This window comes from Simochromis diagramma, unplaced genomic scaffold (genome assembly GCF_900408965.1).
Source record: "Simochromis diagramma unplaced genomic scaffold, fSimDia1.1 OVJJ01000343.1, whole genome shotgun sequence".
Lineage (NCBI taxonomy): Eukaryota > Metazoa > Chordata > Actinopteri > Cichliformes > Cichlidae > Simochromis > Simochromis diagramma.
This window is the reverse complement of record NW_024386831.1, coordinates 10998725-11018040: the sequence shown is the minus strand read 5'-3', so window position 1 is coordinate 11018040 and position 19316 is coordinate 10998725. Positions and strand designations below refer to the sequence as shown.

General features: G+C 40.1%; 1 protein-coding gene across 2 annotated transcripts in view; it reads right to left on the bottom strand.

The window, feature by feature from the left end:
• Positions 1–19316, bottom strand: part of LOC120731329 (E3 ubiquitin-protein ligase SH3RF3-like) — a 106781-nt gene that overhangs the window by 24938 nt on the left and 62527 nt on the right. For both annotated transcript variants that reach the window (XM_040028314.1, XM_040028313.1), the window contains exons 2-3: positions 12487–12762; positions 6171–6266 (exon numbers count right to left, since the gene is read on the bottom strand). In XM_040028314.1, the coding sequence (XP_039884248.1) occupies positions 6171–6266; positions 12487–12762 (372 nt within the window). The remainder of the gene's footprint in view (positions 1–6170; positions 6267–12486; positions 12763–19316) is intronic.

Sequence of the window (19316 nt, the reverse complement as noted above, 5' to 3'; positions counted from 1 at the left end):
TTACCTCAGTGAAAGTCTAACATTTCCGCTTCACATTTTTCTTCAGTGTAAAGCAAGGGTCTTTAAAGTGCTGCCTGCAGGCCAATGGCAGCCCACTGTTACATGCTGTGCAGCCTGCAAGCATGCCAAAGAAAGACTGTACATGTACATGTAGTTCATCGGCACTTCATGCCAAATTAAGGTATGACTTGGCACAGAACAAGACCAAAGGAACAACTCCTTTCAATTTTAACTCTTGTATTCTAGTCATCAAAGCAGACTGAATATTTATAAGTTTGAAAAATACAGCTGGGCTCAGAAATATCTATGAAGCAGTGAGTTTCTAACAATAAATGTCTGAACAGAGAGATGACATATAAGCTAACGCATCTGATACATTAACAGACATCATCAACTTTGGCATCCTCCAACAAATTCCCTGAGCAACCCCTGGAGAGATATGTGTGGTATATAAGTATGTGTGTGTTGGAGAGAGAGACTCAGACAAAGTGTGTACAGGGCCGCCCTGTCTGGGTTCAGTGTTGGTGATGTTGCATTTCCATTTTAATAGATATGCTAATCAAAGCCAAATCATATGCTAATGAGCATGATGGATTGATGCTGCAGATATAACTCAGTTTGCTCTCATGAGGTTGACTAGAGGACACACACACACACACAGTCAGGAATTCATCCAACACTTTCACTAAGTGACTTACACAAACACATTCCAGTTACTGTCTGTGAATGCAACAACTGGACGGATACACAGACGCACATACATTTTCAGCTGTTCCACTGAAAATGGCGCATTAAATGACAGAGGGTGCGTGTCGGTGTGTGTGTCTGTGCGTGTTTGAGTGAAAGTGACAGAGCCAGAGAAAAGAGAGCGAAGTTTTGATAGGCGCAGTTCTTCATTTGGTGCTTTTGGCTGAATGAAATCTCCAAGGTCATCTATTATGTGTTGAGCTAACTGTAACGTGTGCCTTTTGGAGAGTCAGTTCCTCTCTAGGGGTAATACTGAGACTCGAGCTGATGAGCTGATATCTGCACTGCGAAAGGGTAAGCCAGCAGGACACTTGCATGTACTAGCACAAGCACACACACACACACACAGACACACACGCAGAGAACTGGTGGCAGACATGTGCCAACTTCCTTTTGCTGCAGGGATACATAAAAGTGGAAACTCTCCACAACAAAAACAGAACAAAACAAAGGAAGTCCCAATATGTCTCCCGTTACCATCATTAAACTTAAATCAGTCATTGTCATTTAGCACAAACTTATGCACACTGAGCTCACATCTACCTGAAACCACATCAGCTCCTTCAGCTCCTGGTGCAAACTTACACAACACAGACCAGCCCACTCATTATATATCCACTCAAAGTCATGTCGGGTACAGTATATTCAAATGCAAAGCATATCTACTCCTTTACATCATCCACCCTACTGTTCTCAAACATTTAACCCCCCCCCAAAAAACCCAGGCACATCCAATAAATCCACCCAAACTTACCGAATCAAACGAATCACAAATTTAACGATACATTTCCTGCAGTCAGTAAAATTAGATAGTTTCTGTCCTCTTGTTTTAATTCTCTTTTCAATACAGTTGAGATTAGAAATAGAGACGTGGTGATGCAAACTCTTGCATAAGCCCTGAAAGACCTACAGACATTATCAGATAACACGTATATAATGAAAAATTAATTATTTTGGCATGGCTCTTAACACGTGAAATGTACTGACATGAAAAGATTAGAGCACCCGGCTCTGCACGGCTTCCCATGCAATTAAATGAATAGTTTAAAAGAATAGTGTCAAAAAATAACACCCTTTCCCTTTAGGGGAGATCTACTAATGCAGAGGGCCCCAACAAAAAACTCAAAGCTTTCTGGCAAAAAAAATATTGATACAACTTTTGGTGCAAATTGGTGCAACATCAACCAGCAATGCAAGTGATCTGGAAGTGGTATTTACTTCATATCCAGTAGGGCAGACACACAGGGATCTTAGTATACTAAGTCAGCTCATGTCTGGCATTAGAATCTATCTCCACACGGTTCTTGAGTAACCTATGATTGAACCTCACCTTCCCGCCTCTGTATGTGAAAACACAAGCATATTATTTCTGTTTGTCAAGCTCAAATAACAGAGTCACGCACAGGTCAACATTTGCAAATGCACACTCTATCTGTATAGTATAACAGACTTCAAGAACCAACCTCTTACCCACAATTATTTCCAAGCAAATCTAAACCAGCTGTGACCCTTTAATACAAGTACCCGAGATATTAAACACATCCACCTCAAACCGCTTCATTTTTACTAAACACTTTGATGACACCATTTTTAATTCACTCTAAGCTTCTTTTTTAAAAAAAATCTGCTTTCTGTTATCACAAAAAGTTACCACAAATCCCAGTAATATCTGTTAGAACCCAACAATATGATCTAAATGGGCTGTAATTTTTTCTTGAGCAAGTGGCCAACAGCCTTATGCAAAAACAAATAGCTAATGACAAGCTGTGGGTAATCAAGCAAGTGCAGGACTCTGCCAGACGCACTGCTGCTTTGCACCTGCAGTAGGCACACCACTTGAGTAGAAGGTCCTTTTAAGTGGCTCGCAATGATGTAGCAACTGCAAAAACAATTTGCCCATATGTGGCTCACCCCACCTCTCAATGAGGTCTGAGTGATGGGATGTTATTGCATCTTTGTTGCATTAAAATCTGGAGCTGTCTACTTATGATTGGATCACTCAAAATTAATGTTAATACCTGGTCTGAACAGGGCCACAGATCGGCAGAGGCTCCAGCTGGGTCCTCCTTATTGGCTTTTAAATGATGACACACACACACGCGCGTGCGCACGCACACACATCAAGCACTCACATGTCTGCTCGCACGTCGTCAACATGCCCCTGCACCCCCACTGTGTGAGAGTGATGGAGAGGGCTAAATTATTGATGCATCTCGATCTAATAGGAACCCCTGTGCGTGTGGGTGCGTGTGTGTGTGTGTGTGTGTGTGTGTGTATCCCAACACGACTCAGCCTATGGCTTAATCACCGTCACCTAAGAGAGTCCTTTTCTAGAGTTGTTAGCTAATTTCAAGGACATTGTGTGTGTGAGATTGTGTGGCCAAGAGTACAAGCATGAGTAGGCTGCAAACCCAGACATAGAGAAAAAATGAAAAATGATTCAGAGAGCAGTATGATTAAAGTTTAGAGAAAAAACACACCACTGATTTCATATACACATGTATATGGATCCTGATTGTAACACATGTGCTGTGTTGTACTACTAAGTGTTTTATATAATATGTGCTTTATTCAGCAAGAAAAAGCAATATAATGTATAAGAGCAGCATATAGGATGACTCCATCCTACAGCGACTTGCCTCTAATCTGTGCATTAAAAATCTGCTTTGACTTTATAAAGAAGACAATGCAGCTACTACACTGCAGCTGAACTCCTGGCACTCCCACTGTTTTGAAAATCACACACACAAAAGCTCTTTGTAGTGTGGGTGAATCTCCTGTCATTTCTGAAGACTTCATCATTTGTTTTGGACAGGTCATGCGAGAATCAGCGTTTTTACAAATCTGTGGTGTCGTAGAGATAAAAAATTGCAAACACACTTGCTACCAATGCTTTTTTCCCCCCATAACAGCTTAAAAGCCTTAAATGTGATCCAGTTTTTTTTTTTTTCAGTTGCACAGGGGATTAAAGTAAACTATTTTACTCTTGACAGCCATGGCACTATGAAAGAAGGTAGAATGTTTGGGGTGTTTTCAGCATTTTACTGAGAGAAAATTCCTTCAGCCAAGTTTTAAATAGCATTACAAACTATGTTTGCATTTCTGAGGGTATTTATGTGTTTGTGTTGTGCTTTCCTTTAGATACAGACAAGTGACAAATTAAAGGAAAAAGAAACCTTCGCCACTACAGAGAAAGGATCTGGCAGCTATTATGCAGGGGAGCTCTTGCTGGCATGGTTAGGGTCTGTTTGTGTCCTAAAGCAGGGATGTCAAACTTATGGGTTGTGGGCCAGAACTGGCCTGCCAAAGCGACCAATTTGACGCACTCAAAAGCCCTGCAAAGTTGTGAAATGTTTCAATTTGGGAGTTTCCATTGCATTTTGCATCCTGAGGCATGCAAATCATTAAGAACGCATCATGTCTCGAAAGTGGTTTTCGGAACTGTTATTTTAATCCAAACCAGAGTTCTGAATCCTTTTTAATTTTACAGCACAAAGGCCCACAAAGGCATCGGACATGTCATGCAATACCATGCTGAAAAAGACGGATAAACAACAGAGCGATGCTTTTAAGTTTCTTTGAATTTAGTACACTGAATGAATGGTTATTAATACAGAAAGAGAGAAAACAGAAGTCCTTGTTTGTGCCCCCAACTGATTTGTACCTAACATAACAGAAACTCTAGGTACGCTTCACACAGGAACATCGAGGTACCTTTGACTTAGTCTACATTTTGGATTCTCTGGTTCGCTCTCGCTTTTTATCACTTAAGTTCCACTGTGTCACACTGTGTAGATTGTCATCCATGCCTTCATTTAATCACATCTGGATTACTGTTTACTTGTCTAAGCAAGGCTTCCTTTGAACGTCTCCAAGTTGTTCCAACGCCGCTGCAAGCCTTCTGACTAAGTCTTCTAAATACTCACATATCACACTGTTGCTAAATCAGTTGCTCTGGCTCCCCATCAACTTCAGACTTCACTTTAAGTGAAAATGACTTGACTTTTATAGCTCTGCGTGGACAAACACTGCCATACAACAGTGAACTTTTACATCCATACATCCCCAGCAGGTCCCTGAGGTCATGTGATCAGGACCTGCTGACTATACAGCGTACGTGACTGTGAAATAAAGGAGACAGAGCTTATGCAACAGTGGCGCCCCCGAACTCTGGAACGCTCTCGCTCTGAGTCTGAGATCTGTGGACTTGGTGATCTCTTTTAAAAGGCAGCTAAAAACTCTGCTTGTTTTTCAGCTTTGTTTTTGGCTAACACTTTAGTTTTAGGTTTTTATTATTGTTGTTGGAAAGCACTTATTCATCTTGAAAGGTGCTATATCAATAAAATTTTACTAACTTGTTTAAAAAAAGATATTAAGTAGAAATGAATGGATGTTTTCAGAAAGTACTTGGATTTCTTTAAACTTTGGTGGTTTCTACGTAAATATTTCAATTGTCTGGCCCAGTAAATCTCTTGTGGTCGAGCTAAAATAAGGCAGACTGCCTTGCCTGAGAGGAAAGGGTCACTGCAAATCAATACAAAGCTGTGGTGGCGCAGCCCCTCACTAAGACACTTAAATTTGTCACCCGTCTGAAAGTGGTCAAGCCTTAACATCCTGATATGGAAGCATAATGTGGAATCTCAATGCACAAACATCATGATTAATGGAGAATAATGAACACACAATATGCCTCCTTTCAGAGTGAAATCCCAGCGTTAATTAATATTAATGCTGGAGGCTTTACAACATTTCATTAATCAGCCAAGAACATGTAACCATCTCCTCTCACATCCTAACTTTAAAGTGAGCACACACTCCGCGTGTCCCTGGTCTCTGCACTTATGGCAGTGAGGTTATTAAAACCAAAGAAAATAAATAATAGATTACTCATTACCACTGGCAGTGAATTTCGACAAGAGATATGCTTTCACTAAGTACAGAGAACAAAGTGCAGCTGTGCTAAAGAAGAATAGAGTTAATGACTACAGTAGCAGCAGTACCTTTGGTAAAATTTATAACTGGATCGGAATGCAATTTAGTTGAAACCTACTTGGTATCAAGAAACAATAATTTAGTAAAGGTGAACATATTCAGCTTTTTTACTGGCGACTATACTGATTTATCCTCCGCTCGCTAACAAATCTGAACCAGTCAACTTCTTTCTTTAACATGGAAAGCTTCTACTTGTCAGTTTTCGGCACATTCCACAGTAGACAAGAAACAGCGTTTTATCACTCTTTCAGTGGACACATGCAAAACTAACTTTAGAAGTCTTCATCAAGCGTTCGATAAAAGGAGATCGCATTTTCTTCCTCTTCTCTTAAAAGTAGCAATGTGGCAATGACAATAGATGTGACAGTGGATGTTCTGCTACAGCATCATCGACACTTCTGCAGTGGGTTTGTGTTTGTATGCCATTTTACCTCCACATAAAGAATTGGGAAGATGCCAATCTTGTCTCCCAGCATGCCTTCTGCCCAGTTCTCATCTACTCGCCTGATTACTGTCAGCACCTCATCCTGGGGAGAGAGGAAATGAGTGAAGCTACAAACACACTCAAGTATACACCGTATACCACACTTCCAGAACAATAGACATTTAACTACTTTTGATATGCTGCAGACAAAACAAAGTTTATTTGTTCTGCCTTTGCATATAAAGCGTTTATGCATAATGACGTGACTTTTTTTAAAACATGGGCTGCTTATGAAAGCATGATCAAATTATTCCAAGTGATGCCTTGCTACCTTGTTGAGGTCCCTGAAAATATATTTAATAAATGGCAAATCAACATTTTTCAAGGCTGTTTATGTTTATGTTGGAACGGCAACTCAGGACTGATACAATTCCAGCACGACACACTGGCATCCTTGCAAGCCACTGCATATTAACTACAAACTGTAACCCTTTTCAGTGACTGCAAGCAGGCTACTGAATTCAAATTACTTGAGCTGCTCCCATTTCAAATGTAAAATGCGAGCTAAAAATGAGCTAAATATGACACTCTGCAGAAATATTTAAAATGACTGCCTTAGGGCAAAGTTAAGGTGAATACTGATGCATCTGTTTTTCCTTTTTTTCTACATCTGCGTGCCCAACCCAACCCAACTTTACATCGATCAACAATCGTGTATATAACAACAAAAACCAACAATTTGATGTCAGTTTACGTACTGGTTATCAGTAAATATGTACCTTTGTGTACACTTCCATCTCTACATTGTGCATATGATATAATATCACATGTAATATAATAAATATATGATGTTTTTCCCTCTGCTTCTCCTCTCCTCACATAAAGGTCTTGGTTAGACCATTATGGGATGGCAGTGATAATGCCAGCAAATGACTCTGTATTAGTCATACTGAGTAATTACCTCTCACACTGAGAAAACAATATCACACACACTGGTTCTGCATGACAACACGCATACAGAACTCCACGGGGGCACGTGTCTCTGTGTGAATTATGGTCTTGCATGATTTTCAGTTGTTAACCTGTTGATTAGTTTAACCCTAAAAATCAAAATAATGTGATGCCCCAGCATTATCTGTTCTCCTGGATGCAGAGAGCGGTGTGTCGGAAACAACGTGTGTACACTTTACATTACCGTGATAGGTCTTAAGACGCCCACACTAGACTGAACATTACACTGTAATTTAATAAACTATCTTGTTCTCTTGCTGCAGACACATTTAGAGTGCAAAGACAGAGTGGAGGTGTCGAGCCTTCAGTCCTAGCACAAATGAGGCCTGTGTAACAGCGGGAAAAAAATGATAAGCTCAGAGGAACACAACATTACGGAGAATACAAATTACTGTTTACACCAAGCCCGACCTGAACGTGCACTGCTCAAGGACTGAGTGCCTTCTCTCATTTCCATCCTATTCAAAGTATAATTTGAGTGATATTTTTGACATCGGCTACTCAGATTATCTACCTCTTATATGATAAAGGTCATTAAGATCAGTAAGACTGACACAGAAAATGTACCCACGCTTGTACAATTTAATTCTTTTTTTTCTTGCACTTCCAGTTCACACTTCCTGTCTTTTGTAAAAGCACCATTTTTTTCCTGCACTCATGATGACGCACAACCACAAGCGCATTAGAAGTACTGGAGAGTGGAATGTAATAGACATTTTGACACTCCAATCACAGATCCACGAGCAAAAAAGAGCCCATGCTACACAGCTGGTTAGGATCCAGGCACTGTTGAGAGTAATGCCTTACAGAGCAACACGTTATTGTAATCAGGTTAGAGTTTTCAGTACAATAGTAGTGTACCATGTTACCGTACTAAATTTGGCAATTATATTAAAGTCTTAATTATGTCATAACTTACATGACAAAGGTTCTTCAGTTATCTGCATGGTGTATGGATAGACAGGCTATAAAGCTAAAACACATGCTTCTTGTTGTGCACTTGTGCTACAGTCATCTGATTTCAGTTTGTGTGCCGGAAAATGGTGGAGCAAGCTACAACTTTTCAGCAGTGGAGGAAATTGACATTACAGTGGTCCCTCGCTATAATGTGGCCTCGCTATTTTGTGTTTTTTCTTTTTTTTGTGGAAAATTTTGCATGCTTTCTTTTTTTTTTTTACAATGCATTTTGTTGCGTCCTAATTGGCTATAGACCATTGTCAATCAATCTCGTGCTGTGTCTCTTGTACAGTACAGAATGCGTTCAGCTTGTCAAATTTACATAACTCTTCGATCGCTAGCAGTGTGAGTAAGTTTTTTCCACAACAATATTGACGAAACGTTTTACGCCATTCAAGGCACCTGCAGTAGCACCCAAAAGGCCGAGGGAGATGCTGACCATCGCACAAATAGTTGGACTTCTGGACATGCTAAAGGAAGGTAGAAGTTACCGTATTATTCGGACCAGAAGGCGCATTAAACGAAACAAAACAGTCAGATAAGTCAAACTTTACTCAGCTCATTCTTCTTGCTTCCTCTACTTCTGTACTATTGATTCATTAATGTTGAATTCTCTCGCAGCTGCTCTAGTCCCGTGCTCTGGACTTGAAAACCGGGTTTGATCTTTGGTTTCATTCTACAGGATGGGCCATTTATATGGATACACCGTAATAACATGGGAATGGTTGGTGATATTAAAGTCCTGTTTGTGGCACAATATTATATGTCAGGGGGAAAACTCCTCAAGATGGGTGGTGACCACGGTGGCCATTTAGAAGTCGGCCATCTTGGATACAACTTGTGTTTTGTCAATAGGAAGAGGGCCATGTGACACATCAAACTTATTGGTAATGTCACAAGAAAAACAATGGTGTGCTTGGTTTCAACGTAACTTTATTCTTTCATGAGTTTCTGACCACTTATAAAATGTGTTCAATGTGCTGCCCATTGTGTTGGATTGTCAATGCAACCCTCTTCTCCCACTCTTCACACACTGATAGCAACACCGCAGGAGAAATGCCAGCACAGGCATCCAGTATCCGTAGTTTCAGGTGCTGCACATCTCGTATCTTCACACCATAGACAATTGCCTTCAGATGACCCCAAAGATAAAAGTCTAAGGGCGTCAGATCGGGAGACCTTGGGGGCCATTCAACTGGCCCACGACGACCAATCCACTTTCCAGAAAACTGTTCATCTAGGAATGCTTGGACCTGGCACCCATAATGTGGTGGTGCACCATCTTGCTGGAAAAACTCAGGGAACGTGCCAGCTTCAGTGCATAAAGAGGGAAACATATCATCATGTAGCAATTTCAAATATCCAGTGGCCTTGAGGTTTCCATTGATGAAGAATGGACCCACTATCGTTGTACCCATATACCACACCAAACCATCACTTTTGTTGTTCCAACAGTCTTGGAGGGAACCATCCAATGTGGGTTAGTGTCAGACCAATAGCGGTGGTTTTGTTTGTTAACTTCACCATTCACATAAAAGTTTGCCTCATCACTGAATAAAATCTTCTGCGTGAACTGAGGGTCCTGTTCCAATTTTTGTTTTGCCCATTCTGCAAATTCTGTGCGCCGATCTGGGTCATCCTCGTTGAGATGCTGCAGTAGCTGGAGTTTGTAAGGGTGCCATTTGTGAGTAGCTAATATCCGCCGAAGGGATGTTCGACTAATGCCACTCTCCAGTGACATGCAGCCAGTGCTACGCTGTGGGCTCTTGCTGAATGAAGCTAGGACAGCCACTGATGTTTCTTCATTAGTGAAAGTTTTCTTGCGCCCACATTTTGGCAAATCCAACACTGAACCAGTTTCACGAAACTTAGCAAGCAGTTTGCTAACTGTAGCATGGGAGATGGGTGGTCTCGTAGGGTGTCTTGCATTGAAATCTGCTGCAATGACCCAGTTACTGCGTTCACCAGATATCAATACAATTTCGATCCGCTCCTCACGTGTTAACCTCTTCAACATGTCAATGGCTGTGAATAAAGAGAAACTTGTAAATAACTCACGAAAGAATAAAGTTACGTTGAAACCAAGCACACCATTGTTTATCTTGTGACATTACCAATAAGTTTGATGAGTCACATGGCCCTCTTCCTATTGAAAAAACAAAAGTTGTATCCAAGATGGCCGACTTCTAAATGGCAACCATGGTCACCACCCCTCTTGAGGAGTTTGCCCCCTCACATATACTAATGTGCCACAAACAGGACTTTAATATCACCAACCATTCCCATTTTATTACGGTGTATCCATATAAATGGCCTATCCTGTATAATACTGGACTTATTTTTCTACGAAGATTTGAACTTTGAGAGAAAAGTGTGAAAATGTTCATGCCTGTCTGAGAAAAGTGTATAAAGTGTGTAGTGGGGGGTTTTACAGCCTTAAAACATCTATAATAATTGTAAAAAATTATAAGCTGACTACTTCGTAAAAGATTTCACCTATCACTTATTGCGGGTTATTTTTAAAAACGTAACTCCTGCGAAAAATGAGGGACCACTATACTATTATTTTTATTGAAGAAAAGTAGCGTGTTTGTAAAGTGCAAACGACGCCCAGGACAGAAAATCCATTACCTTGCTAACCCAATTTCTGCACAGACAGCATGCTAACACAAAGCTAGCCAAGAGCCCAGAGTGATGGTACAGCTAAGCTATGCTGAGCCCAGCAGCCAGAGCCTGAACTTCAACAGTCTCTTTGTGATGGTTTTCTTTGCTTTGTGTTGTCAGCTTTTTGTTTAAATGTAAACACTAAAGAACGATCTTTTGTGTCCTCATTGGGACATAAAGCATTTGTGTTGGTGTGTAGAACTGTAGCCTGGAGTTTATACTGTTAGCTGGTAATTATGTAACAGTGAGTTTCAGATAATTTTATGGAGTAATGAGAAAGTAATGTGACAGATGCTGTAACGACTCACTGTCTCTTCAGAGTAATTAAGTAACGTATAGCAGTGCTTTTCAGAAAGGTAACCAGTAATTTGTAAAACATTCCTTTTTTTTAAAGTAACAACCCCACCACTGGATGCAGGAACATATACCTGACCAGGTGTAGAAACTTATACTTGTTTTTCACTGATGTGCTGCTTGTGCTATTTGTGAGCCACCAAATCTGTCTTGGCTCATTTTCAGATCCAATCTACATTTTTACATATAAGAGAAGGTTAGGTAGGGTTATGTAGCAAAATTCCTGAAATAGCCCTTCCCAATTTTGTAATGCAGACATAAAGCACATATCTGCTTCAATAGAAAGGCAATAGTGTCCTCCTGGTGGTTGTTCCTCTCTGGCCTTTGCTTTGGAAAATACTTTTAATATTAATTTCACATCAAACAAACCAAAACCCCACAATGGATTTTACTCTGGAATCCCAAACACTTCTCATACTGCCTAAAAGAACTGCAAATCCACATGAAAAAGAATAGATTAGACCGCACCAGTAAATAAATAGTGGTATTTTAGTGGAGTTTTTGAGTATAATCATGGTGTAAATGCTGTCTTGGCATTAAAACAGAAGAATATTATTTGAAGATGGGCATAGAGAGTATCAGTTGCCAGAACTTTCATCCCCCCCCCAAAAAAAACAAGAGTCAGTGTTAAAATTCAACTTCAGCCAAATCCTCGAGGAGACTGGTAATGATTGCAGTGCAGCAACTCCCCGCTACTTGTCTGCTGTCTCCATAGTAGAAAACCTCATAACAAACACAATACACAATCACTTACACTGATGAAAACATCAGCTGTAAAATAAAAAAAAAGTGGTGTAAACTGTTAAAATGAGAGAGAACAAAGTAAAACATGAAACTGCAACTACAGTTGCTTTAAATACCAGCACCTTCAAGTAACACACTACCGCAAATAGTAATACTTATTCTGGTTTTCCTCTCAGACAGATCACATGACTTTATAACAGTAACAAAGGCATTCGTTTTCTAAGTCAAACAATTAGATTTCATGAACAGCACTGATCTTATCAGAGACAGCAGACTATTTTGTTATCTGTGGACTCCACTGAGGAGAGCATGCACTTGTTTCTCTGTTTGAAGATGTTCCAGTTTACATTCTGTGAACCAATCTGTAGAGCAGGGTCTGAGCTAATAAATTATTAGTGCCCTACAAAGAACCAGCCTGGTTTAACACTACAGATAAGTGTTTTCTCCTGCTACAGTATTTATGCTGTTGTAAATTCTGAACACATCAGTCCTTCGGATCTTTTCACTGATTTAAGCATGCAGCCTTTTTTTAAAGAAATGTTATTCTGTGTCGGATATTAAAAAAGCATGTGTATACTATGAGTGTGTGCTACCTTGCTGAAGGCCAGACAGTCTTTATCCTGGTCCTTGTCTTTGACCTCAAAGTCATACAACGCTTTGCCCTGGGGTGGAGTTTGGCTCAGGGGACGCAGCAGCTGGATGTAACTAGCAGGCAAGAAACCATGACAACCATTGAGCTCGCCGTGGTACCAGTTGTCATCCACCTTGCGTCGCAGGATGATGATGTCACCTTTGGAAAACTGGAGGTCGCCCGGTTCCTTGCCCTCATAAGAATAGAGGGCTTTGCCGCAAGGTAGCGCTGGGATATTCTGTGAAGCATACACACAGAAGCACTTAATATCAGAAGAAATTTATAACGTTTTAGAAGGGCATCAATAAAAAGCATTAAGGAAAGGGGTGGATGGCATGTGCTATTAGGGTGCTTTTTCATGTTAAATACTACATTTTTGTGTCTCTTCAGGTTTTTAAAAACCCTTCCAATACATCTTAGAAGATAAATTCTGTAATATACACTCTGAAATCATAACCTACATGATGAAGGGGTCAAAACAGAAGCTAAAAGGATTAGATAAGAGCACTTGGTTGCTGGTGTTTTGAAATGATTTGCATTTTTCTCTTATATTTCAATATGAAGAATGCTCTCCAGTACAGCAGGAGTTATTAATATAAAAGGTTCGACGGCAGGTGTTCTTTTGACATAAACATCTTACACAGAGCAGCTTTAAGAGCTTTTTTACATCTCTACAGAAGACTAAAAGCATTTCTGTTTAAAATTAGTGCAAGTGTGCTGAAATGTTAGGCGATAACTACACTTGGGGTTGACAGATTACAGGGTAATGCTTTTTTATTAAATTCTGTTAAGATGCAACAGACTTTCCCTTTGTGTCATGTCCGGAATAAATGGGCTTCAGGTCTGTTTGCTAATCACAAACAAGGTGGTGACCCCTGCAGCGATGAGTAAATGAAGTTAAAAAAAAAACCCTGGAGGTAAACATGCTATAAACCAACTTAAAACACTGGCAAATCAAATATATTACAAACTACAGGCCCTGGAGACAAATTTGTAGAAATTGAGAATTGGATATGTGCTTGAAGGTTCATTTTATTCCCCCCCAGCAGTATGTGAGATATGACGGGTTATTAAAATGTTTGCAAGGTAATTGCTGCTCCCACCTTGGGCCAAACATAGTAATTTTCAAAATGCCAGAACGGCATGAAGCATGACTCCCGTGAGTTTCATCAAAATCAGGTCCTCCGTGTCTCACTTATCAAATGTCCAGGACAAACGCACCATTTATCCTCCACACATCAGATACATGAAGCAAACTTGAGTAAAATGATTAAAACGTCACACTGAACTCAATTTGTGTTAAAACTGCATTTAACTAGTGTGCTTTTGAAATCATTTAAAATAATGATTTTCTAGGCAGATACCCAGTATGCATAGGCCTATCACAGGTACACAAGACTGTAACTCTTGCCCTATGACAGCAGATATAGGTTTCAGACCTGCAGACTCTGCAGCCCTAAATTGGAAGTTAATGGATGGATGGATGGATACTGTATGAAATCCTTGGGGTATACATTCTGCTATATGTGCTGCTCTGTCTGCAGCACATGTAACAGAACATGAATCACAGCTAAGCAGATGGCGTCTTAATTGTAAGTTACTGACTAGCTCGTACAATAAATTGCTGGAAAGTTCATGAACAATTACCTCATCAATCCTGCCTTTTCAATATGACTCTGACATACATATATATTTGGGTTGTCAAAAAAAATGAAGACTCAGATAGTAATTGATTATAAAAAATTAATATTGGATTAGACACTCCTTTGCAACAGTATTGATATTGTTCACATTGAATTCAGGCAGGTACATAGCCCTCCCCTCACTAGCAGTTATAACAGATGATTTGTAAGGTCAGTAAAGCTCCTGTTTCGAGAATATTAATGTTTTTAACAGTTATATCATAAATGCGGATATGTTTGAGTCAGCCATTTCTTTTGGGAGCACCCCGACAGCCACAATAGCCTCTTGTTAGGTTATTACGGTAGTGGCGAGTGGCTGTGACTAATGATGAAAGGATAAAGTTAATGTGGGAGTCATTCAGCTAACATTATCAGTCCTGCCTGTCTGTCATTTTAAAACAGTCTTAGTTTACCAGGATAGCTTGATTATTTGTGTCCAATGAGACATCAGAGAAGGAAAAGAGTATGGTGCAAGTCACTATTATTATTACTATTACTTGCTTTAGGTGAGTGTTGTGAGTGTTGTTGTTGATGTTATTATTTGTATTTTTCTAAACTTTATTTAAAAATAATTTATATTTGTCTTCCTGTGGTGTATTGAAAAAGTATTGAGAATTGTGTTTGAAAGTTTGAAATTCTCCCAGTTAAGAATAAACATGAATAAATAAAAATTCAATATAGGCATCATCCCAAAAGCTCCAGTAATGGTGGGACCTGCATGATAACACAGCACTGGCATATCTGAATAGCTACTGTAACATGCTATTTCTAACTTACAATAATAAAGACTTCTGTTTAGAGTGCTAATATAAGTAGCAGCCTTTTTCCCCTGTTAACATATTCTTCCCTTTACCTTAACTTCCACCCCTTATACCTTAGAGAGGATTAGCTTAAATCCATACCCAGTTTTCTCTGCCACATTGAACCTAGGTTGACATGACAGGTGTGGGGGCATAAACACAAGATGTGCTCTGGATGCTCTTGCCAAATATTAGCTGTTCTCTTAATTATTTCTTTTTGTACTTGGAAATGTAAGCCACTCTGTTGAGCAAACCCATATACAATATGATAGCGACAATAGGATCTGACATTTTTCCATATCATTTTTAGCACAGTAGGAAAAACTATCTCTACACTGTAACACAATTACAATGCTGTTTCTTTATTTGGTGTTACATAATGCTGCCTATTGAAAGGATCATCATCTGGTGAGATATTATGACAGTTTTCTAGTATGCTCTAGGATAATATCATGTCTGTAGATAATAGAATGAAGACATTTTCATAGAGACAATACCCCTTAACCAGCTAATTATAAGTCCTCAGTCGCACAGGCCTTGAGACAGATTAGCAAGCATCTGGCAAGTGAGAAAAATAATGTATTCCCCTGACCTGTTGCTAGTGGTTGCTGGAGATTGCTGGTTGATGCTAGGTGTAATTAGTTGCATAGAGGGTGCTGCAGCACAACCTCCTTGCAATTGCTTTAGTAATTGTCACGCTCATTCATAGTTTGCATTAAAGTCACAACTTGTCTGCACTCACTATTTTATTTTGAAACTTGAAAAAGTGTAACACAAACCAGAAACTTTGATTTCAAGGTAAAAGTTGTACCTTACTGCTGCAATCGTCACATTTCAAAAGGCACAACTTTTACTTTGAAGGCAAAAAGCCTCTGTTTCCAGTTTGCGCCGCACCAATCACATTTTCACGACCTCTTGGTGAATAGTTTGCAAGCGTTTGCAGCCAAGTTGGCATCTGCCATGCAAACTACGGGCAGCCACGGTAACCAGCTAGCGACAAAAACAATCCCAAGAAGTTTTTTGGTGCAGCACCATAGGCCTCTTTGCTACCGATTTCACACTAGTGATTTCCGGCAGCCTCAGAAACAACTCAGCAACTGGTCATGGAATACTTACTTTTCCCTAGCTCAGTGATCAGCTGTTGGCAAGGGTTCGCTGACCAGTCTCTAGGTTAATGGGGTTCTACCTATTTATTTCAGAGCGACTTTTAGCAATCTCCAGCAACCACTCGCAATTGATCGCGCGACACACTTTTTTCTCTCACAACCAGCTTGTGTGCTCAAAAAACTATGCATTTTCTCTGACTGTGTGTGATCCTTTAGCAAATAACTGTGGGTTGAAGGTGAGCCACTGTTGGAGAAGTTATTTAACCTGCCTACGTGGCATGCTATAGGGGAAATCTTGACAGCAATAGCAACAGCAAGTAAGGGGGAAAGGCTAATATAGTCTAGATTCAGCAAGTGAGATAAAACTGTCATTTCCATATAACCAGTGATACATAGATATGCATCATCGCAGTACGGCTGCGTTCAGCAGACACTTAATAAACCGAACATGTTCTTGAAGGCAAGCGGTCCTGAAAGGGAGTTTATCTTAAAGAAGATCCAGGTAAACAAACAGCACTGTGTAACAGAAGAGACAATGCATGAGAGGTGAAAACTTATTTTCTTCACAGAGAAGCTGTTTACAATAACACAAACACACGTACACACACTGACATTTTATACACTCACATATAGATAGATTCTCCCCAGACAGAGCACTGAAGAGAACAGCCTGAGGCTCCCCTGCCTGACTGTTTTGAGATCAGTGATGACGCAATAAGAGGAAACACACACACAGACACACGCAAACAACTAGAAAGTAAAATAAAATACTAATGCTGCTTTAACTATTACTACTGCTATTTCTCTCTTCTACTGTAACACATTTAATACAGCTTGTGTTTCACTACTATACAAAACAACACTTGATCAAAGAAGACCTTCCACTAAACATATTCTCCTCCTCTCCTTAGTGCCAGACCTGCCGGCACAGATGTTGGGCAGAAAAGTGTGGATTGAGGTCAGGTGTGTTTAAAACAGGGGTGTGAAACATAAGACCCGGGGGCCAGAATTGGCCCGGCAAACATTACCTTTCGGACCACTGGACCGCTTTAGAAAAGGTGAAAGAGGGCATAAAGTTTGCACATTTAAATGCATTTTAATAAGTTTTACAGTTTTTTCCTGCTGATAAAGACCTCCCCCATGACAGTTTATACCATACCAAAATAATCACGTAAAGGACAAACAGTTAAATGACTATCAGCGATCAAAATGTCTGTTTTTTATAATGTGTCCACAGTAAAAAGAACAGAATTTTCTGTGAAATATTAGAAAATGTCTGTTTTACAATTACAGCTCAGTCTGTGCAATGAGCTACCAGAAACGTTTCTGCAATTTCACACATTTCTTTCATTTACTACACAGGCATTTCTTTGTCGTGTAAAGAAATTGAGATGTATTGTTGAAATTGCACATTTTTACTTATATTTAGACATCTCGGGGATTAAATGTGTAGCTGAACTGTTTCCACTGAAAGAAAGAGGAGTTTCACTGGTCCAGCCCACTTAAGATCAAAATGAGCTGTTGTGTGGACCATGTTGTAAAATGAGACATTCCTAGTTTAAAGGATATTCTTCTTCTTTCAAACCAAAATAATACATACGCACAGGGATTCCCATTTATGCGCGAGGGCATTCATGTCAGGTTAAAACAGGAAAGAGCTTTTCCTAACCTGCTGCCACAAAGCGCAGCTCCTGGTGCTCCATCTGTGTCTGCACAGGATGTGTTCAGGCACAGTAGCAGTAGGTTGCTCATGTTTTGGAAGTGCTCGGAGCCCAGCGCACAATAAAGCACACAATGCAACAGCTGCATGTGCAAAACACAAAAAAATAGACAACCTGCGTAGACAGCTGGTACACAGCTGGATTCATTAAAAGAGGAATCTATTCTGTAAGTAAGAGGTGGTCGACTGAAGGATGCAGCTAAAACACTTCCTCTTAACTAAAATGACGTGACCTGATATTTTAGTGGACGATTTTTTGGCAGATAACAAAATGTAATAAACTACTTTGTCATTATTTTAATGATACGCTGTAAAAGTGTAGCTTCCAGCATTACATCAACAATTCATCTTCATGTTATTAAAAATGTAATCTGAGTGGCCTCACATTTCCAAGAAATATTCGCCATTTAGATTGGTTTTATAAACTGTGTACATAGTTTCAAGGAAACGTACTTCAGCGAGGCTGCAATTCATTTTGAGAAGACTCCCCCAAAACTGGGAGTTTCGCTTAAATAGTTGCAGATGGCAAAGATGGTGGTGGAGATGTGAGACATTGTAATCTGGCAAAAGAAAGACAGTACTGGAGGAAGAACAGCTACGTCACACAAATTTCTTAGTCTTCATTTCCCTTTGGAAGACTCACTTGTTTCTTCTCACCTGTGCCCCTACAACTCTCATTTTCTGCACTCCCTCTATGTTCTTCTTATCCTTCCTCCTCTGATTATTTTCACATTTCTCTCTTTCCCTCAGCCCTTCCTCCCTCTCTTCAATCTTTATTTGACTGCCCCTGGGCCAACAGACTGGGTGGTAGAAGCTGCCGCATGGCTTCATCAGGGAATTGCTGTGTTTGCTGCTCAGTGCCGGGAGGAGGGCGATGGCTACGCTCTCTCTGCTTGGCGATCATCTGAGACTGCAATACATGCCACAAGAACAAAGCCACTTTATCAATCATCTTTGGAGGAACAGTCTTTGCTTGGCAGTTCTTTTTGGTAATAAACTGATATGTATCATTGTGATATATTAGTATTAGTAGTGACAGGGTGGTGCAGAACCAGACAGTTCTAGGTCTGGACATCATGACAGGGAGATTCAGAGTTTGCATGTTCTGCCTGTGCGGGTTTTCTCTAGGTACTGTTTGTGTGTATTTTAGTTGCTTCCCACTTCCCAAGTGTGAGATTAAGTGGTGATTCTGAATTGGTGTGGATGTGAGTGGGAGTGGCTGTCTGTCTCTCTGCTAGCCCTGTGACAGACTGGGTATTGTGTGTACAAATGTGGACACTTCTTAATCTTTCATTTCAGATGTTTTCAATCCCATTGTACCAGGTGTATAAATTCAAGTACCATGCAGTCTGCCTTTACAAACATTTGTGACAGAATGGGCCATTTCAAAGAGCTGGTGAGTGGTATTGCTGCAAAGTAAAAGTTTTCAGGAGCCACAGCAGCTGAGCCACAAAGAAGCAAACCATGTAAAGTTACAGAATGAT